Genomic DNA, 23,550 nt, shown 5'->3' with positions numbered 1-23,550 from the left:
GACGTTGCATGTGTTGTATAGTGTGTACTTCAGTGCACAGCTGAAAATGGATTTGTACCGATACGTTGACGTGTTAGAGACACTGCGGAGCCTGAGAGAAGAAAGAATACCCAGGAGGATGCTTAAAGACCGTTCGAATCCTCTGGAACACCTTGACGATGCAAAATTCGCGAAACGGTATAGGCTGTCCAAGTCATCAACTTTGAAGCTTTTGGACATGGTGAAAGAGGAACTTTCATTCCCTAGTCGCCGCTGCCATGCCATTCCACCTCATTTCAGACTGCTGGCTGCCGTGCGTTTCTTTGCTTCCGGTCACCACCAAATGACTGATGGTGACCTTCTGCATATGAACAAAAGCACTGTGTGCAGAATAGTACATAAAGTTTCCAGGGCTATAGCAGGCAGGAGGAAGGAATTTATGAAGTTCCCGACAACGCCTCAAGAGATAGCTGCACAAATGAATGCATTTTATGCGGAGCACCAGTTTCCAGGAGTCATCGGTCTTGTCGATGGCACCCACATACGCATTTCAAATCCCGGAGGGGATGATGGAGAACTTTACCGCAACAGGAAAGGATTCTTCTCCATAAACGCACAGCTTGTGTGCAATGCAGATATGGAATTTACCCATATAGTAGCCAGATGGTCTGGCTCTACGCACGATAGCAGAGTCATGGATAACAGCACTGTACCAATTCTGATGGGCAACAATAATGGTGTGCTACTAGGAGACAGTGGCTACCCTTGTGTTCCATATTTGATGACGCCAATTTTGAACCCCTCGTCACCAGCTGAAAAGAGGTATAATAAATCTCACATTGGCACCAGGATCAAAATTGAAAGATCGTTCGGGGTGTGGAAGCAAAGATATCTTTGCCTCCAACTAGGCCTACGCACCAAGCTTGATAACACCTTGCCCATCATAGTGGCAACTGCCTGCCTGCACAATTATGCCATCAGGCGTGGGGAAGTGGATATGACGGAGGAGTTTGAAACTGGTGAGGCAGATGACATTGTATCAACAGACTTTGATATGCCTCAAAGTTCTAGTAGTGGACTTGTGAAACGCAGAGATATCGTCAACAATCATTTTAGTTGAGCAATGTTTTGCAACGAGCTCACTGGTGTGGAATTTACAATAAAAAATAACAAGTCTCTCCATAAACAGCTTGTTTCATTAGTTCTTATTTTGGTTGTCATAGCACTCACCAGAGAATGTAGCGTTCTTGATATTTCAATATCTTTTTACAGTACCCACCGGTCATACAAATGCATTACACCCTCATGCGAACTGTCGATGTATTGTTACTTTTGCAGAAAAATGCAGACATGTGGATTAGGGTTGTTCAAAAATGTCTTCCAAATTTTACTGGTTACTTGTATCAGGAAAGAACAAGACAGGCGTAGGTTGGAAGTTTTGAAAAATATCTTCAAATTTTACTGGTTACTCATAGCAGAAAGAAAAACAAGGCAGGTTGATCACGACTTCACGGAAATGTCCTTACTAATACCTGTTACATATAGGGGAGAGGCGGCAAAGATGAGACACGAGGCAAGATGAGACATGCAATTCTTTAATAGAACAACTTTCTAATTGACAGATTCCATGGTTGTTCCAATAATAATTTCCGTCCATACTCTATAGAGTCCTACAGATTTGACGTTATGCATCAAAATGCTAAAAAAATTATTTTTGTAGTATGTGTAAGCAGAAGCACACATTATATTATTTATCTAGTAGTTGGCCGGCCAGATATGACATTACATGAAATTTGAGCGAGGATTTTTGAGGGCCAAGAAGGATATTGTTCAATATAACTCAAGACATACGGTAGTCATAAAAGTACAGGCTTTTCATTGGTACTAAAATTAATCCTTAGAAGGCATTACTCTCTGAGTGGCATTAAAATATCAGAAAAGTGTTTCAACTTGGCCTACTCTCCCCTATGCTGCGAATAGGCCAATCAACGTTTGAAGGCTTCCGGAGTTAAAAATACTGACCCGTGTAGAGCCACAGAACGGTTGGTCAAATTCAAATAAGAATTAATACTCGACGCAGATTCAAGTACTGCTGCAGATATGCTGCGAATAGGCCAATCAAGTGTTGAAGGCTCCTGAAGTTGAAAATACTGACTGTTATAGAGCCACAGAACGAATTAGAGTTATAATTATTACTCAATTCAGATTCGAGTACTCGAATCATTGTGTCCAGTCCTACTGATGAGCAGTGGCAAGCAATAGATCTTGAGCAAAACCAGCGAGCGAAAAATGAAGACTGAAGAGTCAGATCAGGCGGTCGTTCAAAACAGTGTGTCATCCGGTGGCAAGTTCTTCTGATGAATGTTCAAAATTATTTTTTACTGGTACTTCATCATTTTTGCAGCATGTAATTCTTCAGCCATTTCTTGCTTTCTCCTCTTCAAGGCAATCTTCATACTTTTTTGCGCCATTTTGATTTCAAAATATTTCAAATGTAGGTCATGCTTCTCCTTTGCCATTGCCAGTATGTCATCTGGAATAAGTTGGTTGAAAAGAATCAGCGTCAAAGATTCATGGTTTCTTTAATGGTGTACTCATTTATTTATTGGAATATTCTATGCATTAGTCATACAAACCTTGCTTTGTACTAGACCCCTGTCCTGCCGTCTTCTTGACAACCGTAGTGCTGTTATTATTTGGTGCATGGTTTGAAGATCCTGTTTTTACTTTTGCTGCGACAGGGGTGCTCTGGAGTGTGTTACCTGTAGCAGTATCTGTAGATGAATTGCATTATAAGATCTATTTGATAATATGATATAGGTATTATGTATAAACTACTAACCTTTGTTGGCATCAAATGCAGCGAATTCGAAGAGTGATACCGGTATTGCAGTGGATGTCATGCTGATATCCACTAACAGGCTATCATCTGCAATGTAACAGGTCAGTTATTTCTCCACAATATAATTCAAGATATTACTAATTTACCATCGTTGATTTCTGTAGTCTCAGTGGGTGGAGAATCTGCAAAGACAATTGAATGACGATATGAGCTTATGTTGTAATATGAGCTTATGTTGTAGACTTGTAGCAATCTATCTATAGCAATGCATTACCGCACTTCAAACTGCTCATTATTCATATCTCTTTTGCATGCATAATTTGACTCGGAATAAATGCGGTAGCGACTCAATCTGTACTTCAATCATCTTGCAAAAATGCAACTTGAATCATGCCTCGTATTTTAAACTGTGCAATGACTTGCAGCTCGAAGATAGTGGAAAAGCATATCGGTGGCTATCCGAAAGTTGTCGAGGATGATCACATTCAAGTTAAATTACTGAATACATACTAGTCAGCCCTCCAGATTACCGGACCTCTATCTGACATATCAACCTTGCCTACCAACACATGCTTCATTCATTTTCATCACCACTCGTTTCATGTCATCCCAGATTTCCTTCCATCTCGTGTGCATATTTACATCGCCTAGGCCCAGGTGGGTATCTGACAATGTAAACACCTACATATAATAGAATTTACTCACTGATAGCTGGCTCTTCATAATTGTCTAGTGCAGAATCACAGTCATATTCATTTTGTAACGACTCTATTTGAGACGGGATGAGACCTGGAAAGCATGTTAACATATTTTAGGTGCCCTGGCACAAGTGTTTTGCAAAACAGCACTTTGCTGTAGTTATGTAATGAAGATATATCTCACTTCGTGCTACCTGCTACTATTCAATAACTTTATCTGATCAATGAAAATACTACTACGGTACTTACTGTGAACTTTCTCAAACAAAGCATCAATCTCTGATGGAGGAGGTCCTCCGCCAGTTTTGGCGCGTTCTCTCCGCTGACTAGAATAAGCTTTTTTCGTCCTCTGCTTTAGATTTTTCCACAGGTTTTGAATTTGACCAACCGTTCTGTGGTCACCAGTATTTGTGGCTCTATACTGTTCAAATACTGTCTGCCAAGCTTTTTCTTTTTGTTTTGTGGTGACCCCGTCAGTTTTCTTATTTTCAATGATATTCAGGTTCTCTTCAACAAGTTCAATGACTTTATATTTCTCCAGTTTACTAAAATTCTCTCTCATTTTGTAATCCGTCTCTGTAATTGAAAAAAAAATGACCACCAATAATAAGAACTTATTCGCATCACATTCAAATGAGACATCGACACTGAACATCTGCAAAACCTACAAGACATCAAGTAAACTATTGTATAAGGGAGGCATGTGCAGGTATATTGTTATTGCGTCATTTTTCAAGTTACTGTGATTATGAGTAAAATCAACGATACCGGTACCTAAAACCAGAAAACACGGAATGCAAAATCTCAACGTCAATACACGAACAAGGTACCGGTATTGCGGTATATACAAGCAACGCATGTTTCTCTTACATTGATTTTTGCGCATGCCTCATTTTACAACAGTTACCTTGGTACCTTGTAGCTATTTTACATGTATTACAGTGTCTCATGCAAAATAGACCAAAACGACATAACAGAACAATCCTTATTGCCACCACTGATATTGAAACATACGAACTGTATTGGCAATTCCTATTGATAGCACCGGTACACGAACCTTCAGTACTCCAATACGATCTATTTATACGACAAAATCCATCTATAAAACAATCTAAGCTCTCACTACTGATATCTTTTGCGGCAACAACAGCAAAGCACACCGCCGATCAAGTCCTTGAACCACCTATCCAGATGGATCAAATCTCGCCGATCAAATTTCACCGATAATGGCCTGATCGTCATCTATACCACAGAACTCCGACGATCTGTTACGCACGATCGGCGATCATGCTTCGATCGCGATCTATGCAACCGACCCTAAATGGTCGATTGATGCGGTGAGGAAGTTAGCTAAATTTAAATACCGGAAGCCTGGAAATATGGTTAGAAGTTAATCGTCATACTCATCAGTCCTTTATTCTTTCGAATAGGTAATAACCTATCACCCAAGTCATCAACTCCACCATTCATGCTTCCGAATATGGAATGATTTGGTTGGCTAAATCATTAAATATAGGATAGTACGTTAGCCGTTGCCATTCTTGTCTTAGCGCGGATCTAAACATGGGACGGATAATTCTAGACCTTCTTGGCTGCAAGAATAGGATAGTGTTAGAAATATTAGAAGTCTAATGTCGAAACTTCAAATGTCAATGTAATGCTATTAAATGGACCGTGTATTTGCCAGTAGAAGTATCATGAGAGCGAAATTAGTTGTAATAATTATTCGAAAGCTGTTGGTAACAATTTGTCAGTTTTCAAGTCAAAAAGTAAAGGCCAAACTACTTCGTAAAGACAGACAGTTCCAACCGGAAATGGAGAAAAGTAGTACAATACTAACATTATGTGCGAAAACGCCTAATTCACACACATGAGGAAGAATTTTTTCAAAATGAAGTTTTTTAACGTCAAAAATGGCAAAATCTTCATTTTCCAGGACAAAAAATTCACCCCATAAGCTATAAAATTACTGATAAACGTATTGTAAAGATCTAATTACCGCAGCGACAGATTGAATTTTTCTTGATCTCTTGTAGAGCTTCTTGCAGGTACAGAACTTCAGTACACAAGTGAATAGTATATTCATATTGAAATGAACACGATTATTTTCGGCGGAAATCACCAGCAAGAATCTGGAATATGAGAGCGTTCAATGAACTAATTTTGGATGGTACACGAACACGATTGTCGATATACAATGTTTTTCCAATTCGCTACTAGTTACTGACGATTACCCCTGACAAGTGTCATCCGAAAATATTCGGGTTCATTTCACGATGAATATTCTATTCAATTAATCTATCGTGTGGTTGAATCCATATCTACCAGGTTACAGAAAGGCCCATTGTTATTCTGGGCTTTTGTATAACACTACCTCGGGTCATTATGAGGAGATCAGACAGCCTCTATTACATAGCGATCTAAAGTGTGACTATCGCTGCCGAAGCGGTGGGATAACATAAGCTTCCGATACCCTACACCTAACAGTTATAATGGGTAGTGATACATTGACTGTTTGGTCGAAGCTGACCGAATTCGTCGAATGAGCCACTTTTTTCTTTCCGATATCTACGCAGTAGGAGTAACATACACAAATACCCGAATAAATAGCCAATTGAATTTGATGAAATGGCTGGCAGAAACAGCAACTCCGATGTTCGGAACGATTTTGACCGTGAAGATATCGCCAGTGTCTACGAATCTATTCAACCAGAATGGCCACACGAAGTAAGGCACGCTCTTGCGGAAAGCCTAGATCAAAATCCATCACCTGGAGACGGGCATCGTTTCCTATTGGACGTTGGCTGTGGCGGCGGGAAATTAACAAAGGTCCTTGAAAATGATTTTGATCATGTTCTTGGTATTGATATCAGCGAAAGCATGCTTAAAATGGCTGAAAAGAACGTAACAAATCCCAAGGTCAAGTTTCAATTGGTATATGACGACAAGTTACCAGTTGAATCAAGCTCAACCGTCGCAGTCACCTGCGGAATATCTTTCCATTACCTAAACACGCCAGTGTTTCTAGCGGAATGTGATAGAATATTAGTGGAAGGCGGTATATTAGCTTTCTTCGTATTTGGTCCAAACGTCATTTCTTCACTACAAGGTACCCCGATAGCCAACTACTCAGCAGAATCATTGAGATGGCAGCATATATACAGAGAATTTCAGATAAATTGTGGTATGGACGAAGTTGTAAGAGAGACCCATCTAACTCGATACGAAGCTATATACAATGCGTTGACAAACCCCACTAAACACTGGCGGCAGATAGCGAAACGTGACGTAAAGTATACAATCAAGAAAATGCTCGATTACATGTCGTCAATTGCGGGGTATCGCACCAAGACCTACCTTGATCCAACCAAAGACCCATTGAACGTATTCCGTGAGAGCTTGATTGCAATCTTTCGCGATGCAGGATTGGAATGCAATGACGACACGGAATTTAAGGTCACATTCGAATACTCAGCTATGGTCATAAAAAAGACGAAGCATTTCGGGATTGCCTGATTTAACTATTGTGTCACGTGGTGTTTAGGTGGTTTACTGGTATTGTCGAAGACTAGACCATAGCTCATATTTATTCGAACGTGCCAGAGATAATCTCTTCACAGATATACATATACAATACTCCACTCTTATAACCGTGTTACTGTGGCGTTCATTGAAGTTGTTGCGTGTATGGTCGATCGATCGTAGAGATTGATTTTCTAAGTACCGTTATGCCCAATATTTTGTGTTCTCATGCCCAATATTTTGTGTTCTCTCAAGATGGGTGAATAACTGAACATTGAACATACACAATACATACAAATGTCTGGACTCGCTTGTGGTAATCGCGAAAGGACTAGATGCGGAACTGAGGAATATAACGATGTTTCTGTTATACCTTCGTAAGATATATCAAAGAAGCTGCAATACTAAGAATATAATTTAATTGACGACACATCGATCAGCAAGAAAGGCATCTAAACTAAGCACAATATGGTAGAGGAAACAATCAGCCGTAGAGCTATACTTATGGTTACGATGACATAAATTGAATTAATAAATAAAGGCCTGTTTCAGGTAAACCGTTAATGCGGTAAATATTCGGCGATTGCGTTTACACTATCGATCATAGTTGCGGCGATTATCGTGACTATACTCGATACAGCTTGATCCGGACAACTAAAGGTTATCTCGAATCCCTGTTTTGGCAAAGCAGTGGCACTGAACCCCACGATCGCTGCCCTCACCCTTCGCATTTGGAATAATGAAATGCACTTCTTTCGGTAATCTTATATTTTACTAACCGTAAAGTAAATGAATGAAATCGGACTTAATTTAAGCTATTACACTGATGCTGAAAATGGGAATTGTAATCCAGTGAGGGTATTGCTACCCCCACAAAATCGCCCTCAAAGAAAGAATCATCATTGTTCCGAACGCTTACAGAACAGTGCAAGTCTTTCGATGGCTCCGTAACAATACGTCTGGATGAAATTGACCAATTGACTTGATATGATTTCAGGATTCCGAGATTGGAAACTGAGCGTGGCGCATAAGACATCATAGGCCGAAAGCGTCATTTTTTCTATAATAATCTGATCAAAAGATACTACAAAATGATTTAGAAAAACAATCAAACTACGCAGATCTCAAAATGGAATATTAGAAAATGTGGCGAAAATCTCTCCATTTTTCCTTAGACGGCAGGTTGCTCCCCGGAGTATGTGTGTCAAAGTCAACTTCCCGCGGCCCAGCTCATAAAATACCCGCCGGAGCGATACTTCAGTGCTGATTTACTGCATCTCAGTCGAATTTTGCCCTATGCTTAACCGAAATGCTCAGAAAAGAGGACATAATCTCAATAAAAACAGGACATTTGGGCGTTCTCCCAGGACACTTTCAAAAAAGTCAAAAAAGAGGTCGACATATCCTTCTGAAAGAGAACGTACGGTAACCCTACCAAATTACAATTTTAACAGTATATTCATATTTATTGACTCGAAGAACTTTTCGCGTGCCTCTTATCAAGAGCAACCGGCACGATAAAGGATACAGACAGAACAGAGATGGAAATTTTAAGATTATACAAAAATTCTTTCTGGCGACAAAGGACCGGGTTGTTTAGTTTGATGAAAGTGGATTCCAAAGCAGTTAAATGAAACATTGATCTACCCTTGGATAAAACTGAAACATGTCGTCTGAATAGTTCAAGGCGCAGGACGGGTTGTCGATCAAATGCTGGCCAATTGAAGAACTGCTTGTCAACACTTGGCTGTACGATTGGGATTTTGATGCGTGTTTGCATTGCTGAGTGACACTTTCAGAATCAGGGGACTGCGATGCCGATCTTATCCTCTTAGGAGCGTGCTGTTTGATACGTTCTAGCAAGCGTTGGGATGTGCGTCCCACGTACCGACTGTCACAGTGGCATTTGTATTCATATATTACCAGCACCGTAACTGCCGCACCCCAAACCCCCCAATTGGGGGGGGGACGAGCTCGAAGGGGGCCCAAAATTATTTCGTGAATTAGCATAAATCATAGCGTATTTTTTGAAAATTTATGCAAATTTTTCAAAATTTTTTCGCGCTGGGTGCGAATTCGAGCAGCCATTTTTCTATATTATTGGATATTGGGCCATTACCGCGCCACGACCCACCAAGACATACAATCAAGTTTTAGGCCATATAACATGCGACTCCAAGAAGTGTGCCAGAACGATCGGTAGCGAGAAAAGCTTGGCCGAAAAGGTCTATGCCCTCATGCAGACCGAAAACTTCGTTATATAGGCTATACAAAATACATATAGGTTTAATTGTCCAATGTCCATAGGCTCCTGAATGACTGGCGCCGAATGTTCCTGTCTTTGCAATCTGAACCTCACGAGACAATTACCATCCCGCTGGGGAAAATTTTATGCCAGTGAAGAAATACCAATTTGAAATCGTGTGCGTCTCTTAGTTTAGAAGCCTACGTTTGGGCGATTCTATATTTTTTGATATAGCAGACTGGAAGTCACGAAATAACACCATAACGAAGTCATATCAACGGGTCCGCCCGCCCGAAGATGTTTAATCAATATTTACGAGCCCTCCCGTTTTCAAGACACTTCACTCAGCTCAACCGGTAAATCTAATTAAGTGAGTAGAGAGGACAATAAATTGATAGCATAATGTATATGCAATCACCGATCTGATTGACCGATTTTATCATAAATTATCGAAAATTTTCGCGCCTCGCTATCGCTCGGCTCACAATACAATACAGATAATTTCGTGACAAACGCGAACAACGTGATGGGTACCTGACGAGGTGCTGTTTAATTATTATTGAGTGGTCCTACCTTTTCAAACACACCTCACTCAGCTCTACCGGCAAATCTGATTACGTCAGCAGAGAGAAGATAAAAATTGATAACAAATACGCAATTCCCGATCATACTGACTGATGAAATCATAAATTTTCCGCGCTTCGCGCGCTTAGGCGACAAAAACTGATTCACTAAACAAAGTCCCAAAGATTAAGATGAATAGTGGTAAACAGTGTATCGCTCACTTTGAAAAACTACAAACGTATCATCAACGTATCGATAATACATAAGAGGTTTATCAGGGCCTGAGAATAACTTATTCTCATGGAACCCAACAAAAATATTCGCGAGGGTAGGTCCCAGTGGTGAACCCATAGCAATGCCGTCAATTTGCTTATACATCATATCGTTGAAACTGAATTCAACCGACGACGTTGATATTTCAAGCAGCTCCAAGAAAATCTCCCGCGGAATTGGAGGAGGTTCAAGATCACCATTGTAAAGAGTGTCAGCGCAAATATTGAAAGTTTCAGTCAATGGCACATTAGTGAATAAACTAACAATATCGAATGAGCTCATATATACATCATTGGGATCAAGGCCGAAATTTCGAATTTTCTCAATAAATGTGAAGGAGTCACTTAAGCAATTATCTGAATAAACAGACCGAACCGGTTCGATAATTGCGTTGAGCCATTTTGCTAAAGCAGTGGTTCCCAACCTGTGGTACGCGAAGGTCTTCCAGGTGGTACGCGAGTAGATTCTGTTATTTTTATCGACCGAAGGAAGTTATTAGTTCAGGTGGGATTGATTTTGAATTTTTTGAAGTTTTTTTTGACTAGTGAAAAAGCAATTCCATGCATCTCATCAACCCGGCGGATAGTGCCTATTTCGATAGAATTTGTTATTACCAGAGCGATCCTTTTTATAAAATTGAAGCTTCAAGTCAAAAAAATTTCAAAATTGTTTACAAAGTCAAAATCTTTTGACCCCTCCATTTCGTTTCTATCCTAGACTTTGATATTTTGCAGCTTGTAGCCTACTTTATAGTCCTACCGTTAGACGGCCTATTTTCTGCTGATCGTGCATCATAAACTGTCGAACGAAACAAATAGGTTGACGATTGACATGGTGTTATGCTCAACGTACCGCAATATCCTAACTGAAGCAAGGCTGATTGGGCATTGTATGGTTCTTTTATCAAGAAGCGCATGATGAAAAATTGTGATGTATGACAACATTGTCAGAATGAAGCAACATGGTGTGTCACCAGCAGTGTGCGCACAACTTCATTGTTGTCAGCCAACAACTGCTGCTGTTTAGCGGTCTTCCTTCATTCTTGGCAAGCTACTAGGTAAGGACATACACTTTCTACTCGATAATGTATGAAAGTATCTTTCGTTGTACTAGGCCTACAACAAATTTTAATTAACTTTACCATTATACGTGGTGTAACTACTGGGTCAGATATCGTTGAAATAAAGTTTTTTCATGTCACAATTTGTTAGTTTTCAAGTCAAAAACGCTTTTACAGGGGAAACTACATCGTAAGGATACACACACCCAACCAGAAATGAACATAAATAGTAAAATTTTAACATTATGTGCGAAAACACCTAAATGGCGTACGTGAGGTCAAAATTTGGTCAAAATTAAGTATTTTTAGGTCAAAATCCTCCGATTTCTAGGTGCAAAAATCGCCCTAGTTATTATACCCCACATAGGTCAAATACGTGCTTATGACGTCATAAATGGTCACTTATGTAGGTGGTACGCAGGCACTGCATAAAACCTCGAAGTGGTACGTGGGTGGAAAAAGGTTGGGAACCACTGTGCTAAACTATGTTGTGCCGAACCAGACATTGAAAGAATCGGACGCAGTGGCGTGTTAGCTTTATGTATGGTAATATATGAATACAAATGCCACTGTGACAGTCGGTACGTGGGACGCACATCCCAACGCTTGCTAGAACGTATCAAACAGCACGTTCCTAAGAGGATAAGATCGGCATCGCAGTCCCCTGATTCTGAAAGTGTCACTCAGCAATGCAAACACGCATCAAAATCCCAATCGTACAGCCAAGTGTTGACAAGCAGTTCTTCAATTGGCCAGCATTTGATCGACAACCCGTCCTGCGCCTTGAACTATTCAGACGACATGTTTTCAGTTTTATCCAAGGGTAGATCAATGTTTCATTTAACTGCTTTGGAATCCACTTTCATCAAACTAAACAACCCGGTCCTTTGTCGCCAGAAAGAATTTTTGTATAATCTTAAAATTTCACACTAGTTGTCGTTGCTTAGCTGTTCGTCCGTGTTTTTGTTCAATTTTTTCCTCTGTGTTGCTGCATTGTCTCATTGTATTTGTATTTTATACCTCACGCGCTCTACTTTTCAAGTTGCTTGTTGCTATATACGCGGCATTGATGCTATGGCTGAATTTCCATTCATGTTATTTATGAAGTTGCATTATTGCGTCACAATTCGCCATTTGGTTTTGAATCCATCTCTGTTCTGTATCCTTTATCGTGCCGGTTGCTCTTGATAAGAGGCACGCGAAAAGTTCTTCGAGTCAATAAATATGAATATACTGTTAAAAGCCGTGTTCAAGTTCTGTACCACCAACCAGTTATTCAAATTACAATTGTAAGCGCAATTTCTGTGTAATTTGAATACTCATTTTCAATCATTTCTACCTCTGCAACCATTGCCAATTCTTCATCCACCGCAATTCTGTACTCTGACCGCCTCTTCATGGGCTGCATATAGGAATGACAATTTGACTCTGTAAATGAAATTTTAAAAGTTCACTTCAATCTCGGCATTTTCCGTATGGGGCAGGTTGCTCCCTGGATTATGTGTGTATTTACTAGTTTTACTGTGAATAAAGAATATAATAATAATATCCAACATAATCACGTAGTAATGATCTCCCAGATACATTGTGACAAACGAAATGAATTTCTCAAAGGTTTGACCTCCAACCACTGGCGTAGCAGCATGTGCTGCCGCCCCTGGCTCTCGCTTAAAATGCCGCCCCCCTCAGTAGACCGCAGCAAATTTCTACATAGATTCATGTTCAAGCAATCTTTTCAAAAAATATATTACAAATAATATGCCGCGTCTCAGCCTCACCGTCTCAACGTTAATAACGCCAAAAATAATAAAGACAAGAAATAGCGAACGAATGTATTTCATTTTCGAGTCTTAATTAACACTTGTATAAATTTAAGCCCAATCTGTCAATCTGACAATTATAACCAACTTCTACAGTTCCTAGGACCGGTTTACCTTCACAGCTATCTCGGTCTGCTGTACCAAATCGTAAGTAGGGCTGGGCACAATGATTCGAGTACTCCAATCTGATGATTCAAGTCGAGTAGTAAAAGACGATTTTTTTTCGAGTACTGAAATTATACGCTCCTCGCCATTGATGTTAATTTATCAACGATAATTATAGTTTCGATACTATTTTCCACTGTGGAAGCCTTGAAACATTGATTGGCCGTATCGCAGCATACAAAACATGTAGTGCAAAGTTATTAAGTTTAGTGGAAATACCACATTTCCGAAGTCATGATCACCCCTCAACATTGTCACAAAATGCAATGAAATCAGTATGGTCGAAAAAATACCAAAGTATCTTTAATGTGATGTATAACAGGCATTATATTCTTTGTGGTGGGATGAAAGGTACATATTTTAACTGTGACATATGGCATTCTGTTTTGACCTCATATATAGAGGGATACTGGAATACTCGACTCGACTCGACTCGACTCGACTCGAAGCATATTATTATTAACAAGTGATTCAGAATCGAATCACTCAGGTACTCGCTTTTGCCAAACCCCAATCGTAACCCAAAGTATAGATCACTAACCTACGGCTAGGTGGGCAACTTAGTTGTCACACTTGAATACCCACTACCCAGACACTACTGATGAGACAGGTAAAAGCAGTATAATTGGTCATGGTCATCCTATAGTTGGCCAGGCCCTCCATGCGGTCAAATTTAACAATACTGATCGTAATCGAAAGCTATCGTTGCCCTGATTCCGGAAATACAATTTAAATCCTGGTTTGAAAATCGGCAATTTTCCGAATAATCGCTCGACATAATTTCCATTATCATGGTCGATTGGTCATTGTGTTCCGATTGTTAGGAGTGGTTCCATTGTCTTGTTAACATATTCCAAATCAGCGCGACACTAGCTTTCGATTGAGACCAGTCTGATTAAATTTTAGCTCCCGGGACGCCAGCTATATAGGACTACCATTTACGCTGCTTTTAGCCGGCTGTGTAGTGTACACTGTGCACTAGGGCTCTTCAAAAATGACTTTTTTTCTCAAAACGCACTGGCTACTTGATAAAATTGTTAGGTTGCTTAATTTAAGCCTACACACCAAATTTGGTTCAATTCCAACCAGTAGCCGCATTGCTAGTTTGCTACAGGAGAAGAAAGTTTCTATTCATTATATAAAAATAAATAACAAAAAATTTGAAAATTTTTTGTTCACCCCATGAAAGTGTTAGGTTGTCTATAGAAACGATGTTCACCAAATTTTGTTAAATTCCGAACAATGGAAGCGGAGTTATTGCCGTCGAAAAATTTGGATTTGAATAAAATAGTATTTACGGTGGGGACCACTATAATACATAATTTAAGAATTGGTGTGCACTGTGCACTGTGCACTGTGCAGCCTCATTTTGCCGCCCCCTTGGAGCCTGCCGCCCCTGGCGCAGAGCCAGAACCGCCAGGTGGCTGCTACGCCACTGCCTCCAACGAGCCCTTGAATTACATCGAATCGAGGATGTGAAGCGCGGTACTTGACACTGAACTTTGTCCTGTTACTTGGAAAAATAGTTACCGACGCGGGCGATACAGGAAATCAGCAGCAATGAATCTTTTTTGTTTTAAGCAAACCAAGCTTACTTCAAGTTGCGGCTCGTATGTCATTCACAGTGTCATTGTAGTGACTTGTCTGCGAGTCGTGTCGACTTAGTGTAGAGTCGAATGGATCTGATAGTGAGCAGTAGTCGTAGTTGATTGTGCGTTGGAGCTGCAGCATTCGAATATATTTTTAAAGATTAGTTAAGATTCTTGACCAACTGTATATTGTACAAATTATTTAACAAGCTTTAGCTGCTATAACATATCTTTGGATTTATAAGATAGCAAAACATTAGAGGTTGAAGACCTGTCCATCAATCAGAGAAGTGTGACTTCAAATTTCAAACCGACATAGTTATTTTTAACGGATTCAGATATCTTCAGACACGTCACAATGCTGCAAGTGCTTTCCAATCTGGTAAAACTTGGTCTGCAACTCGTCCAAGACCAGTAATATGCAGTGGCGGCTCGTGACAATATCGGGTGGTGGGGCAAGGGCTGCGAGCGACTTTTATCAACATGACGTCACAATGGCGTTTTCCAACGTAAAAAAGTAACTTTATGATGGTCACATGAATTTCCCGACAACAGTGATTTTAACGTAGGTGCCGCGAGAGGTTTGCCGGTGAGCCGTGACTTGAAGTGTGGTAACAAATGTTTTATTCATTTATTTTTAATCAAAGGATTATTTTACAAAATGTACGTGAACTAAGAATCGTCCCTATGCCACGAATCAAGTATCAGGTCATCCTTAGTAGCATGCGTTTTGATTTCATGGTAGAGTTATAGATTACGCAAATCGATAGACCCTAAAATCCGACCGTCACCCCAAATTCGAAATCCGGATCCAGTCCGGCCAGGTAAAAAAACATTGAAATCCTGCTCCGGCTCCTGAACCGGACTGTGGCCATCTCTGGTTACGACCAGGTGAAAATAGGCAACCAAAGCGGAGGCACCCGGCGTACGATTGGATCAATAGACTGGACAACTTCTAGACCTCTCATTTTCGCTTTAGGCAACTGCGTAAACTACGTACGGAATAAAGATTCAATACGATTCATGTTCGCACTTGACTTGACCTGACTAATTCCAATGACTAGAACTCGAGAGATTGCGTAAGCCGAACTGGAAAGGTCAACGAGTTCGGACACATACGCAATTGTTATCTCATGGATTGGGCCTGTCATATTGAATCCAGAACATCAATTTGAATGGTCTTTGAAGAACTAAGGACAGCAGCCTCGGAACTTCGGTCTCGGAACAACGTAGGACATTTTGGTCTTGAAACTGGAGACTGTGACACAACACATACGGCTTACTGTCTATAAGTCTGCTGCAAAATCGCCGTTGGAAAATATATTAATATATAAATACATGAATAAAAGCCGTAACTTAGTATACTGTTACAAGAAATCATCGAGAAGTAGCATACGCAATCTCATAACCCATTCCGGTATGGTACACTGTCAAAATCAATGCAAACAGACGAACACCGAACTTTGAGTAAAATAGATCGAGGAATAGGCTGATCGAATGATCAGCTGTTAGCCGACATCGAAAATGAAATAGCTATCGCAATTGACAGGGGATTGTAAGCAAATGGTTTGAAGGCCACAATTTCACAGTGAAATGGACATTGGCGAACATAAAATTATGTGAATATTTGAATGCAAACCGAGAATCTTGGTTAGCTGTTTCATGCGATCATCGAGATATACCATTGGAAATATCATCACCGATCTCGTTATGGAACGCAGACTATAGATTAGCACAGACCGACACCGGCTTTTGCGTGATATCCGCAATGACGTAGGTAGGCTAAGTATCAGATCAGCGCGCATCTCTACCATACTCGACCTCGAAAACGAAATAACTGCCTCAATCATTGAGTGTCAACCAAATGTCATGACCGATCTCGGTATAGAACATCGTCAAAATCAATGGAGACCAATACCGACTTTTGAGTAAAATCTGTTTGCTGTACTATGTACATGATAGATCAGCACACACTGAACTTCGGAAACGGAATTACTACCATTATCTTTAAGTAGCAAGCCTGAAACTTGGAGCAGTGTTAAATACTACCTTCACGACATATCATACCAAGTTTCAAGAATTATCATGGTGCGAAACACCGTCAAAATCGACCTATACCAGCAAAGGTCGACTCAACGCATATTACGGTAACCGAGTTCAGATATAGATACGATTGTTACATCACACCTTAGGGGCGAGTAGGCATATTTGCCCCGGTTGCTCGGCCATTTTACGAATAGGAGAGAGTAAATCACCGTTTCTTTATTGTGCGCGGCTTTGAGAGAATAGATAGTGAAAGCTTGTTATGAGCGCTACCGGGGCAAGCCCCGGCGAGGCATTCACAAAGCGAAAACACAGAAGAGAATTCGATTTTCGCAGAGACTTCGCTATGTATGGGCGTTGCAAGCGAAAGCACAAGAAGAACGCGGGTTTCGCTGTGATCTCGGTATATATTGATTGCTGTGCGTCTATAAATGGTTAAATTGTTATTGAACAGAATTTTAGGTGGGGCAATGCCCCAGTTGCCCTATAGGACGAGCCGCCACTGGTAATATGTAAAAGCTTTTCAATCTTTTGAAACAGAAATTTGACGAATTTCGACAGCACAATTAAGTGTCATTGGACAGTAGTATAGAATCTAGAATTTTTATCGGCCCGAAGAAGAACCACTGTTTGACGAACGTGACCGACATAGTCGAAGGCATATCATCACAGATCTACGCAGTCGCACCATATAAATATACACTTGGGCCTATAGTCGAAAAAGTAGACTCTACAATCTGATGAAATGAATGGCTGTAATAGCAACTCAGATGGGCAGGATTTTGAGGGTGAAGATATTGCCAGTGTCTACGAATCCATTCAACCTGAATGGCCAGACGAAGTAAGGCGAGCCATTGCGGACAGCCTAGATCAAAACGCATCGCCTGGAGTCGGGCACCATTTCCTATTGGATGTTGGCTGTGGCGGTGGGAGATTAACGAAGGTCCTTGCAGATGATTTTGACGGCGTTCTTGGTATTGATATCAGCGAAAGTATGCTTAAAGTGGCCGGGAAAAATGTAACAAATCCCAAAGTAAAGTTTCAACAGGTATATGACGATATCTTGCCAGTTGAGTCAAGCTCTGCCGACGTTGTCACCTGTGGAATATCTTTCCAGTACCTAAACACACCAGTGTTCCTGGCTGAATGTGATAGAATATTAGTGGATGGCGGTATATTGGCTTGTTTGGTGTATGTTCCAAACATCCTTACGTCATTAGATGGAAAGCCCATAGCCAACTATTCAACAGAGTCGTCGAGATGGCAGCATATATGCCGAGAATTCCACATCGATTGTGGAGTGGACGAAGCTGTAAGGGAGATTCATCTGACTCGGTACGAAGCTATCTTTAATGCGTTGAAAAACCCAACCAAGCACTGGCGTCATTTCGCAAAACGTGATCATAAGTACACAATCCGGAATATGTTGGAATATATGTCCTCAATCGCAGGATATCGCAACAAGACGTACCCTGATCCTACCAAAGATCCATTGAACATATTCCACGCGGGCTTGATTGCCATTTTTCGGGACGCAGGATTGGAAGGCAATGACGACACAGAATTTATAGTCACATTCGAATATTCAGCAATGGTCATTAAAGAGACGAAGCAGTTTGGAATTGCGTGATGCCAATTTTTTGCCATATGATTTGCCGCTATTGCCGAAAGAAATTAAATGTTAATTTCGACTTACAAGAGATAGTCTCTCCGCAGTTATACTCACAAGATACTATCTTTCTCTATACATAATAAAGTGGTGAACGTGTTTGTCCATGTCGCTGTTTGTTGCTTCTATGATCGTAAACATTCCCGAAATACCGAAGGGTGTCTCGCTGCTTCCCTTAAATCAGATTAATTAACTGTTGATGGAAACGCGCAAAATATGGATTGCTTGATTGATCAGACCAGTGATTTTCTGCCTGTGTGACGGCTCGCACTTGTGCGAATGAAAAAAATTGCAGTGCGAATGACGAGGGTGGTGCGAACAGTGCGAATGAAAATCCGGATCAAGTCCGAATGAAAATCGTGAATAATTGTTAATTTTTCTTACATCGAATAATTCAAATTAACCTAATAGGAAATTTAAGGTCAGTGTAACTTTTGTAGTGGCGACGCAATTGTAAAAACTTGCTTAATTTACGACGCACCGCTAGTCGTAGCTCTCACAAGCCGTAGTGAATGACGTCAAAATGACTTTCTGCTTTCCTTCGCTAAACAATCATCATATTTTCGTAGTAACTGTTCGATTAGCGCGAGGCACGAGGATAGTAGTAGCCTACATACCATCATTACAGGCTCACATTTGCAAGTTACTGCAACGCAAATTTTTACCCCTTCGGGGTATTAAAGTATGAACCGCAGCGGGTATATAATTTTGGGTCGACACGGTGCCAAAGCTATCTGTTAATATGTATGTAATATTTGTTGAATTTATTGCAAAGAATCCTGCGATAGTTTTTATATATCCAAGGCACTGTGGGGTAGGCCTACTGTAGCCAAAAAGCGAGACACGCTGAAAATATGGCTTAATCGCGATAAATCATGATAAGATTTGTCCGACTGGCTTTTCTGGAAAACATGGTCGAAGACCGTTGGGATGAACTAGTGTAGGGATGTGCAACGAGCGAGTTCAGGCCCATGAGACTCTTCATTTCAAGCCAACCCCTTCTACGTAGGGGCACATGAAGACGTAAAGTTTTAGCCAACATTTCAAACTATGTGAAGTAAAAGTAATCATTTGGATAGATTCAAATTACTAGTGTCAGTGAAATTGCCATTATATGCGAGCGACGCAGACTCCACATGGCGGTAATCGTTTAGAACAGGGAACCAATAACCCGTGGGCCATATATGGCCCTTTTGATGTTTTGTAATATTTCACGAACTCCAACATCATTCATCATCTTGTCGTAGTAGAAGCAAGAGTATTTGAAGTCACGACAGTGCATGATTCGGTGGTCGAGGGTCCGAAGACCCCTTTTTAAATCCTAAAACTTACGTCTAATATTAGGTGCTGATAGTCAGTCAGTTAGTCAAATGAAATATTTTTATAATACGGCGAAAATGGTACGCTAATCTCAAATTATTTAGGTTTCTACATCTGACAAATCTAATTCGTCGAGTTGGATAAAAAAATAGTATAATTGCAGAAAAAAACGTTTGTAAGAGCCCCGGAAACCTTAAGAGAGAGAGAGAGAGAATCTTTATTCGTATACATTACATATCAACATAACACTACAAAAATGTAACAGTGAAATGCGACATGCAAGGTAGACGGGAGGCTCGATATGACATAGTCTTCAGAGCCGAGCCACCCGGGACAGGAGCAATTTTCACAGTCGATAACTAATGAAAAAATATAAAATTAAATTAAATTAAAACAAAACAAACGAACGATAGGAAAAATAAGACACAGTATCACGGACCAATTTGAAATACAACACAAATACAATTTAGCGGTAGTTAGAGATAAGAGAATGAAAACATTGTTTTTTAAAAGCACAAGAGTCTAAATTGCGGAGATTAGGTGGCAGCTTATTCCAAACATTGATACCAATAAAACTGATTGAATTTTGTACTAGACTGGTAGAGTGGTGTTGCACAGACAGAGACAAGTTAGAAGAAAATCTGGTATGATGTTGGTGGGTATCTGAATGTATCTTGAACAGATTATCAAAATATAGTGGCAGTTCACCCTGATGATAGCTATGCATGAATTTCATTACCTCAAATTTGAAAACGCCTTCCACTTTCAATATTCCAACGCTACGATACATGCTATTACAATTCTCATATCTAGATTTCCGACAGAGAATTCGTATGGCTCGGTTTTGCAAGACTTGCAATTTCTGCAGATGTTTTTTCGCAGCAGGTCCCCAAACTAGGATCCCATAAATAAGATAGCAGTGAATTAAGGCATAGTAGACTGATCTGAGAGTTTGATGAGGAATTAAATTTTTAAGGCGATAGAGAGCCCCGACACCACGCGAGATTTTAGTTTTTATATTGTTGATATGATCAGACCATCCGAGTTTATCATCAATGATAATGCCAAGATATCTAACAGTTCTATGTGTATCAAGATGTGCGTTATTTACTATAATTCCACTGCGATTGACTTGTGTATGAAACACGAGGGTTTTGGTTTTGGAGGCATTGAGCTGAAGTTGGTTAGATGCCATCCATTTTGACACTGTCGATAGCTTAGTGTTAATGTTGTCAAATGCATCAGATAAATTTTTACCGGGTATAACTAGGCTGGTGTCATCAGCAAACAGTGTGATGTCATTGTCAAATAAATGACCAATATCATTGATGTAAATTATGAACAGCAGGGGCCCGAGAACTGATCCCTGAGGTACACCAGTCTGTATGGGTAGTAATTGTGAACGCGTTGTTCCAATATGAACAAATTGTTTCCTATTATTTAAGTAAGATTCGAAATACATTTTTGCAAGTCCACGTATACCATAGAATTCAAGTTTATCAACTAGTTTGTAATGATTGACACAGTCGAATGCATTTTTCAGATCTAAAAACACACCAGTGGCAACATTTTTAGAGTCAATGAGCTCATATATCCTTGAGGTAACCTGTAATATAGCTTGAGAGGTTGTGTGGTTATTTCTAAAACCATATTGATTTGAGTTTAAGAGATTCATTTTATTGAGATAACTGTTAAGTCTCTCAAATAATATTTTCTCAAGCAGAGTGGCAAACGGTGACAATATCGAAATGGGTCGATAGTTGCTTGCGTTGGTTTTGTCCCCACATTTAAATACAGGTATCACACGTGCAATCTTCAAGTAATCAGGAAATATCCCTGAAGAAAATGAGAAATTGAATAATTTAGCGATGGTATCTGCTAGGTGAATTCCTATGTGTTTGACAATAATGACAGGTAGTTGATCGTGACCTTGAGCTTTATTGTTTTTCAGTGTAGATAGAACACTTATGACTTCATTTGGTGACGTTGGTTGAAGATAGAATGATGAACTTGGGCGTTTTCCAAAAATATGATGGTGATCGACATCTTCATTCGAGCAACATTCCGAGAGTTTTGTGCCGATGGTAGAAAAGAAACTATTAAAGATCTCAGTCATCCGGGACTGATCAGAGGCCATTTGATCAGAAACAAAATCTTTAATTTTGTTAGGTGCCTGAGAGTTGGATTTTCTGTTGATAATACGATTTACGGATCTCCATGTTTCACGTGGATTATTTTGATGTTTAGAAAAGTGTTTCTTAAAATATAGTTCCTTTGCTTTCGTTTTGATTTGAGAGAGTAAGACATTCCGAATTCCCTTTACCCGAAATCGCACGTCTTGAAATCTCGGATTGCACGGTACATTGATTGATCAGAGAGAATATCAGACAATGCCGCGCCTGCATGACAAATTGACAGTGTTGTTTTCAAATGTAACTTGTCTTGCCAGTCACCGGAGGTAAATGAGCTCCCTAAGGAGTGAGTCAATTGGCATCCCAAATTACAAATTCGAACTTCGACATTCACATTCCTGATTGTTGCGTAGTTTGCTTGCACTGACTGGAGAATTTAGAGCAGTGCTTCTCAACCTTGTTGCCGCTGCTAACCCTTGAGCTGTCATTATATGTTCTTGTAGCCTCCCCCATATCAAGGGTCGAAACAATACTTTTAGGACGCTCGCAAACGCTGGTTTAGAGCCCACGTAGGGTTTACAACAAAACTTCTGCGGATTTCAGTGATAGGAGACATTTCAGCGAGTGGAGATATCGATATAGAAGATTTTGCGAACTTGCTGTGTTTTTAGGATCCCAATATTTAACGCCACCGAGCTCTCTGGCAACGCAGTTTGGTCGAATATGCACCAACATGCAATAGGTCTTGGTGTGTCTGATGCGGAAATTACCGCCGGAATTCCGGTGTCCGATAGTCCAGATCCAATAGGTTTCACACACCTGGACTAAAGCACTCCAACGTCCTCAAGCCACAATTTTCTCATATAGAGATTAGACCCATTTCTGCAACTCATGTCTTTCTTTGTGATACAGTCTACTATTATTTTGTCGGTGGACATGGCATACCTAATTGAAAGTGAAATTTCTCTTGAAATGAAATCACACGAGCGGTGAATAAAATTTACGGGTCGCAAAAATCCGGCAAATAATATTCTACTTTATGTTGATTTGCAAAATAATTCTGGTCAATAAATAACGTACCAGTTCGCACTACATCTCATACCACTTACGTTGGTGCTTCGTACCCCCAAGGGGTTCCTTGACCCCTGGTTAAGAACCGCTTCTCCGAAGTCTAGCGCAGCGGTCGGCAACCTTCAGCATAGATAGAGTCATTTGAACCATTTCCTTGTCACATAAAACCAACCGAGAGCCACAAACTCGGATGCATCCCTGAAGTGACAATTGCACCATTTGCAGTTACATTTCACATATGCCAAAGTAGTGGCAGTTAACCGGGGTTATCAAGTTTACTAAACCTTTCCTGAAAATTCTCGAGCTTTCCGTTTTGCAATTTAGAGTGATTCCGGTTAATGTATTTGCCTTCGGCATTGGGTTACAAAGGGGCAAAGGGCGATCTCATTGGTGTGAACAATTTATCGTTTGAAATCGTCAAAACGAAAATATAATGGCGTTGGATTTTCCATTGCCACACGAGTCTTGGGGTATGACGATTTAATATTTACTGCAAGACGAGCACGATTGATTGATTGCTGGGAAGGTGATCGGATCGACAAGTGAAGTCTATCCCAA

General features: G+C 40.3%; 3 protein-coding genes across 3 annotated transcripts; 2 read left to right on the top strand and 1 right to left on the bottom strand.

The window, feature by feature from the left end:
* Positions 1-1,285: 1,285 nt before the first annotated feature.
* Positions 1,286-4,846, bottom strand: LOC145447808 (uncharacterized). Its single transcript, XM_080326084.1, has 6 exons — positions 3,769-4,846; positions 3,527-3,610; positions 2,968-3,003; positions 2,822-2,908; positions 2,616-2,753; positions 1,286-2,512 (listed from the first exon to the last, which is right to left on the bottom strand). The coding sequence occupies exons 1-6, from the start codon at positions 4,172-4,174 to the stop codon at positions 2,358-2,360; spliced, it is 906 nt and encodes a 301-aa protein (XP_080182210.1). The 5' UTR covers positions 4,175-4,846; the 3' UTR covers positions 1,286-2,357.
* A 1,083-nt stretch (positions 4,847-5,929) lies between these two features.
* On the top strand, positions 5,930-7,347 carry LOC145447809 (ubiquinone biosynthesis O-methyltransferase-like). The gene has a single exon (XM_080326086.1). It carries the CDS (start codon positions 6,148-6,150, stop codon positions 7,033-7,035), a length of 888 nt encoding a protein of 295 aa, XP_080182212.1. The 5' UTR covers positions 5,930-6,147; the 3' UTR covers positions 7,036-7,347.
* Positions 7,348-17,349: 10,002 nt separating this feature from the next.
* Positions 17,350-18,578, top strand: LOC145448197 (uncharacterized). The gene has a single exon (XM_080326547.1). The coding sequence runs from the start codon at positions 17,546-17,548 to the stop codon at positions 18,428-18,430; it is 885 nt and encodes a 294-aa protein (XP_080182673.1). The 5' UTR covers positions 17,350-17,545; the 3' UTR covers positions 18,431-18,578.
* Positions 18,579-23,550: the final 4,972 nt, after the last annotated feature.

Source organism: Botryllus schlosseri, chromosome 10 (genome assembly GCF_051294905.1).
Source record: "Botryllus schlosseri isolate E-star chromosome 10, Bs_hap1, whole genome shotgun sequence".
Classification (NCBI taxonomy): Eukaryota; Metazoa; Chordata; class Ascidiacea; order Stolidobranchia; family Styelidae; genus Botryllus; species Botryllus schlosseri.
Note: the sequence above shows the minus strand (reverse complement) of the source record. Positions and strands in the feature narration are given on the sequence as shown.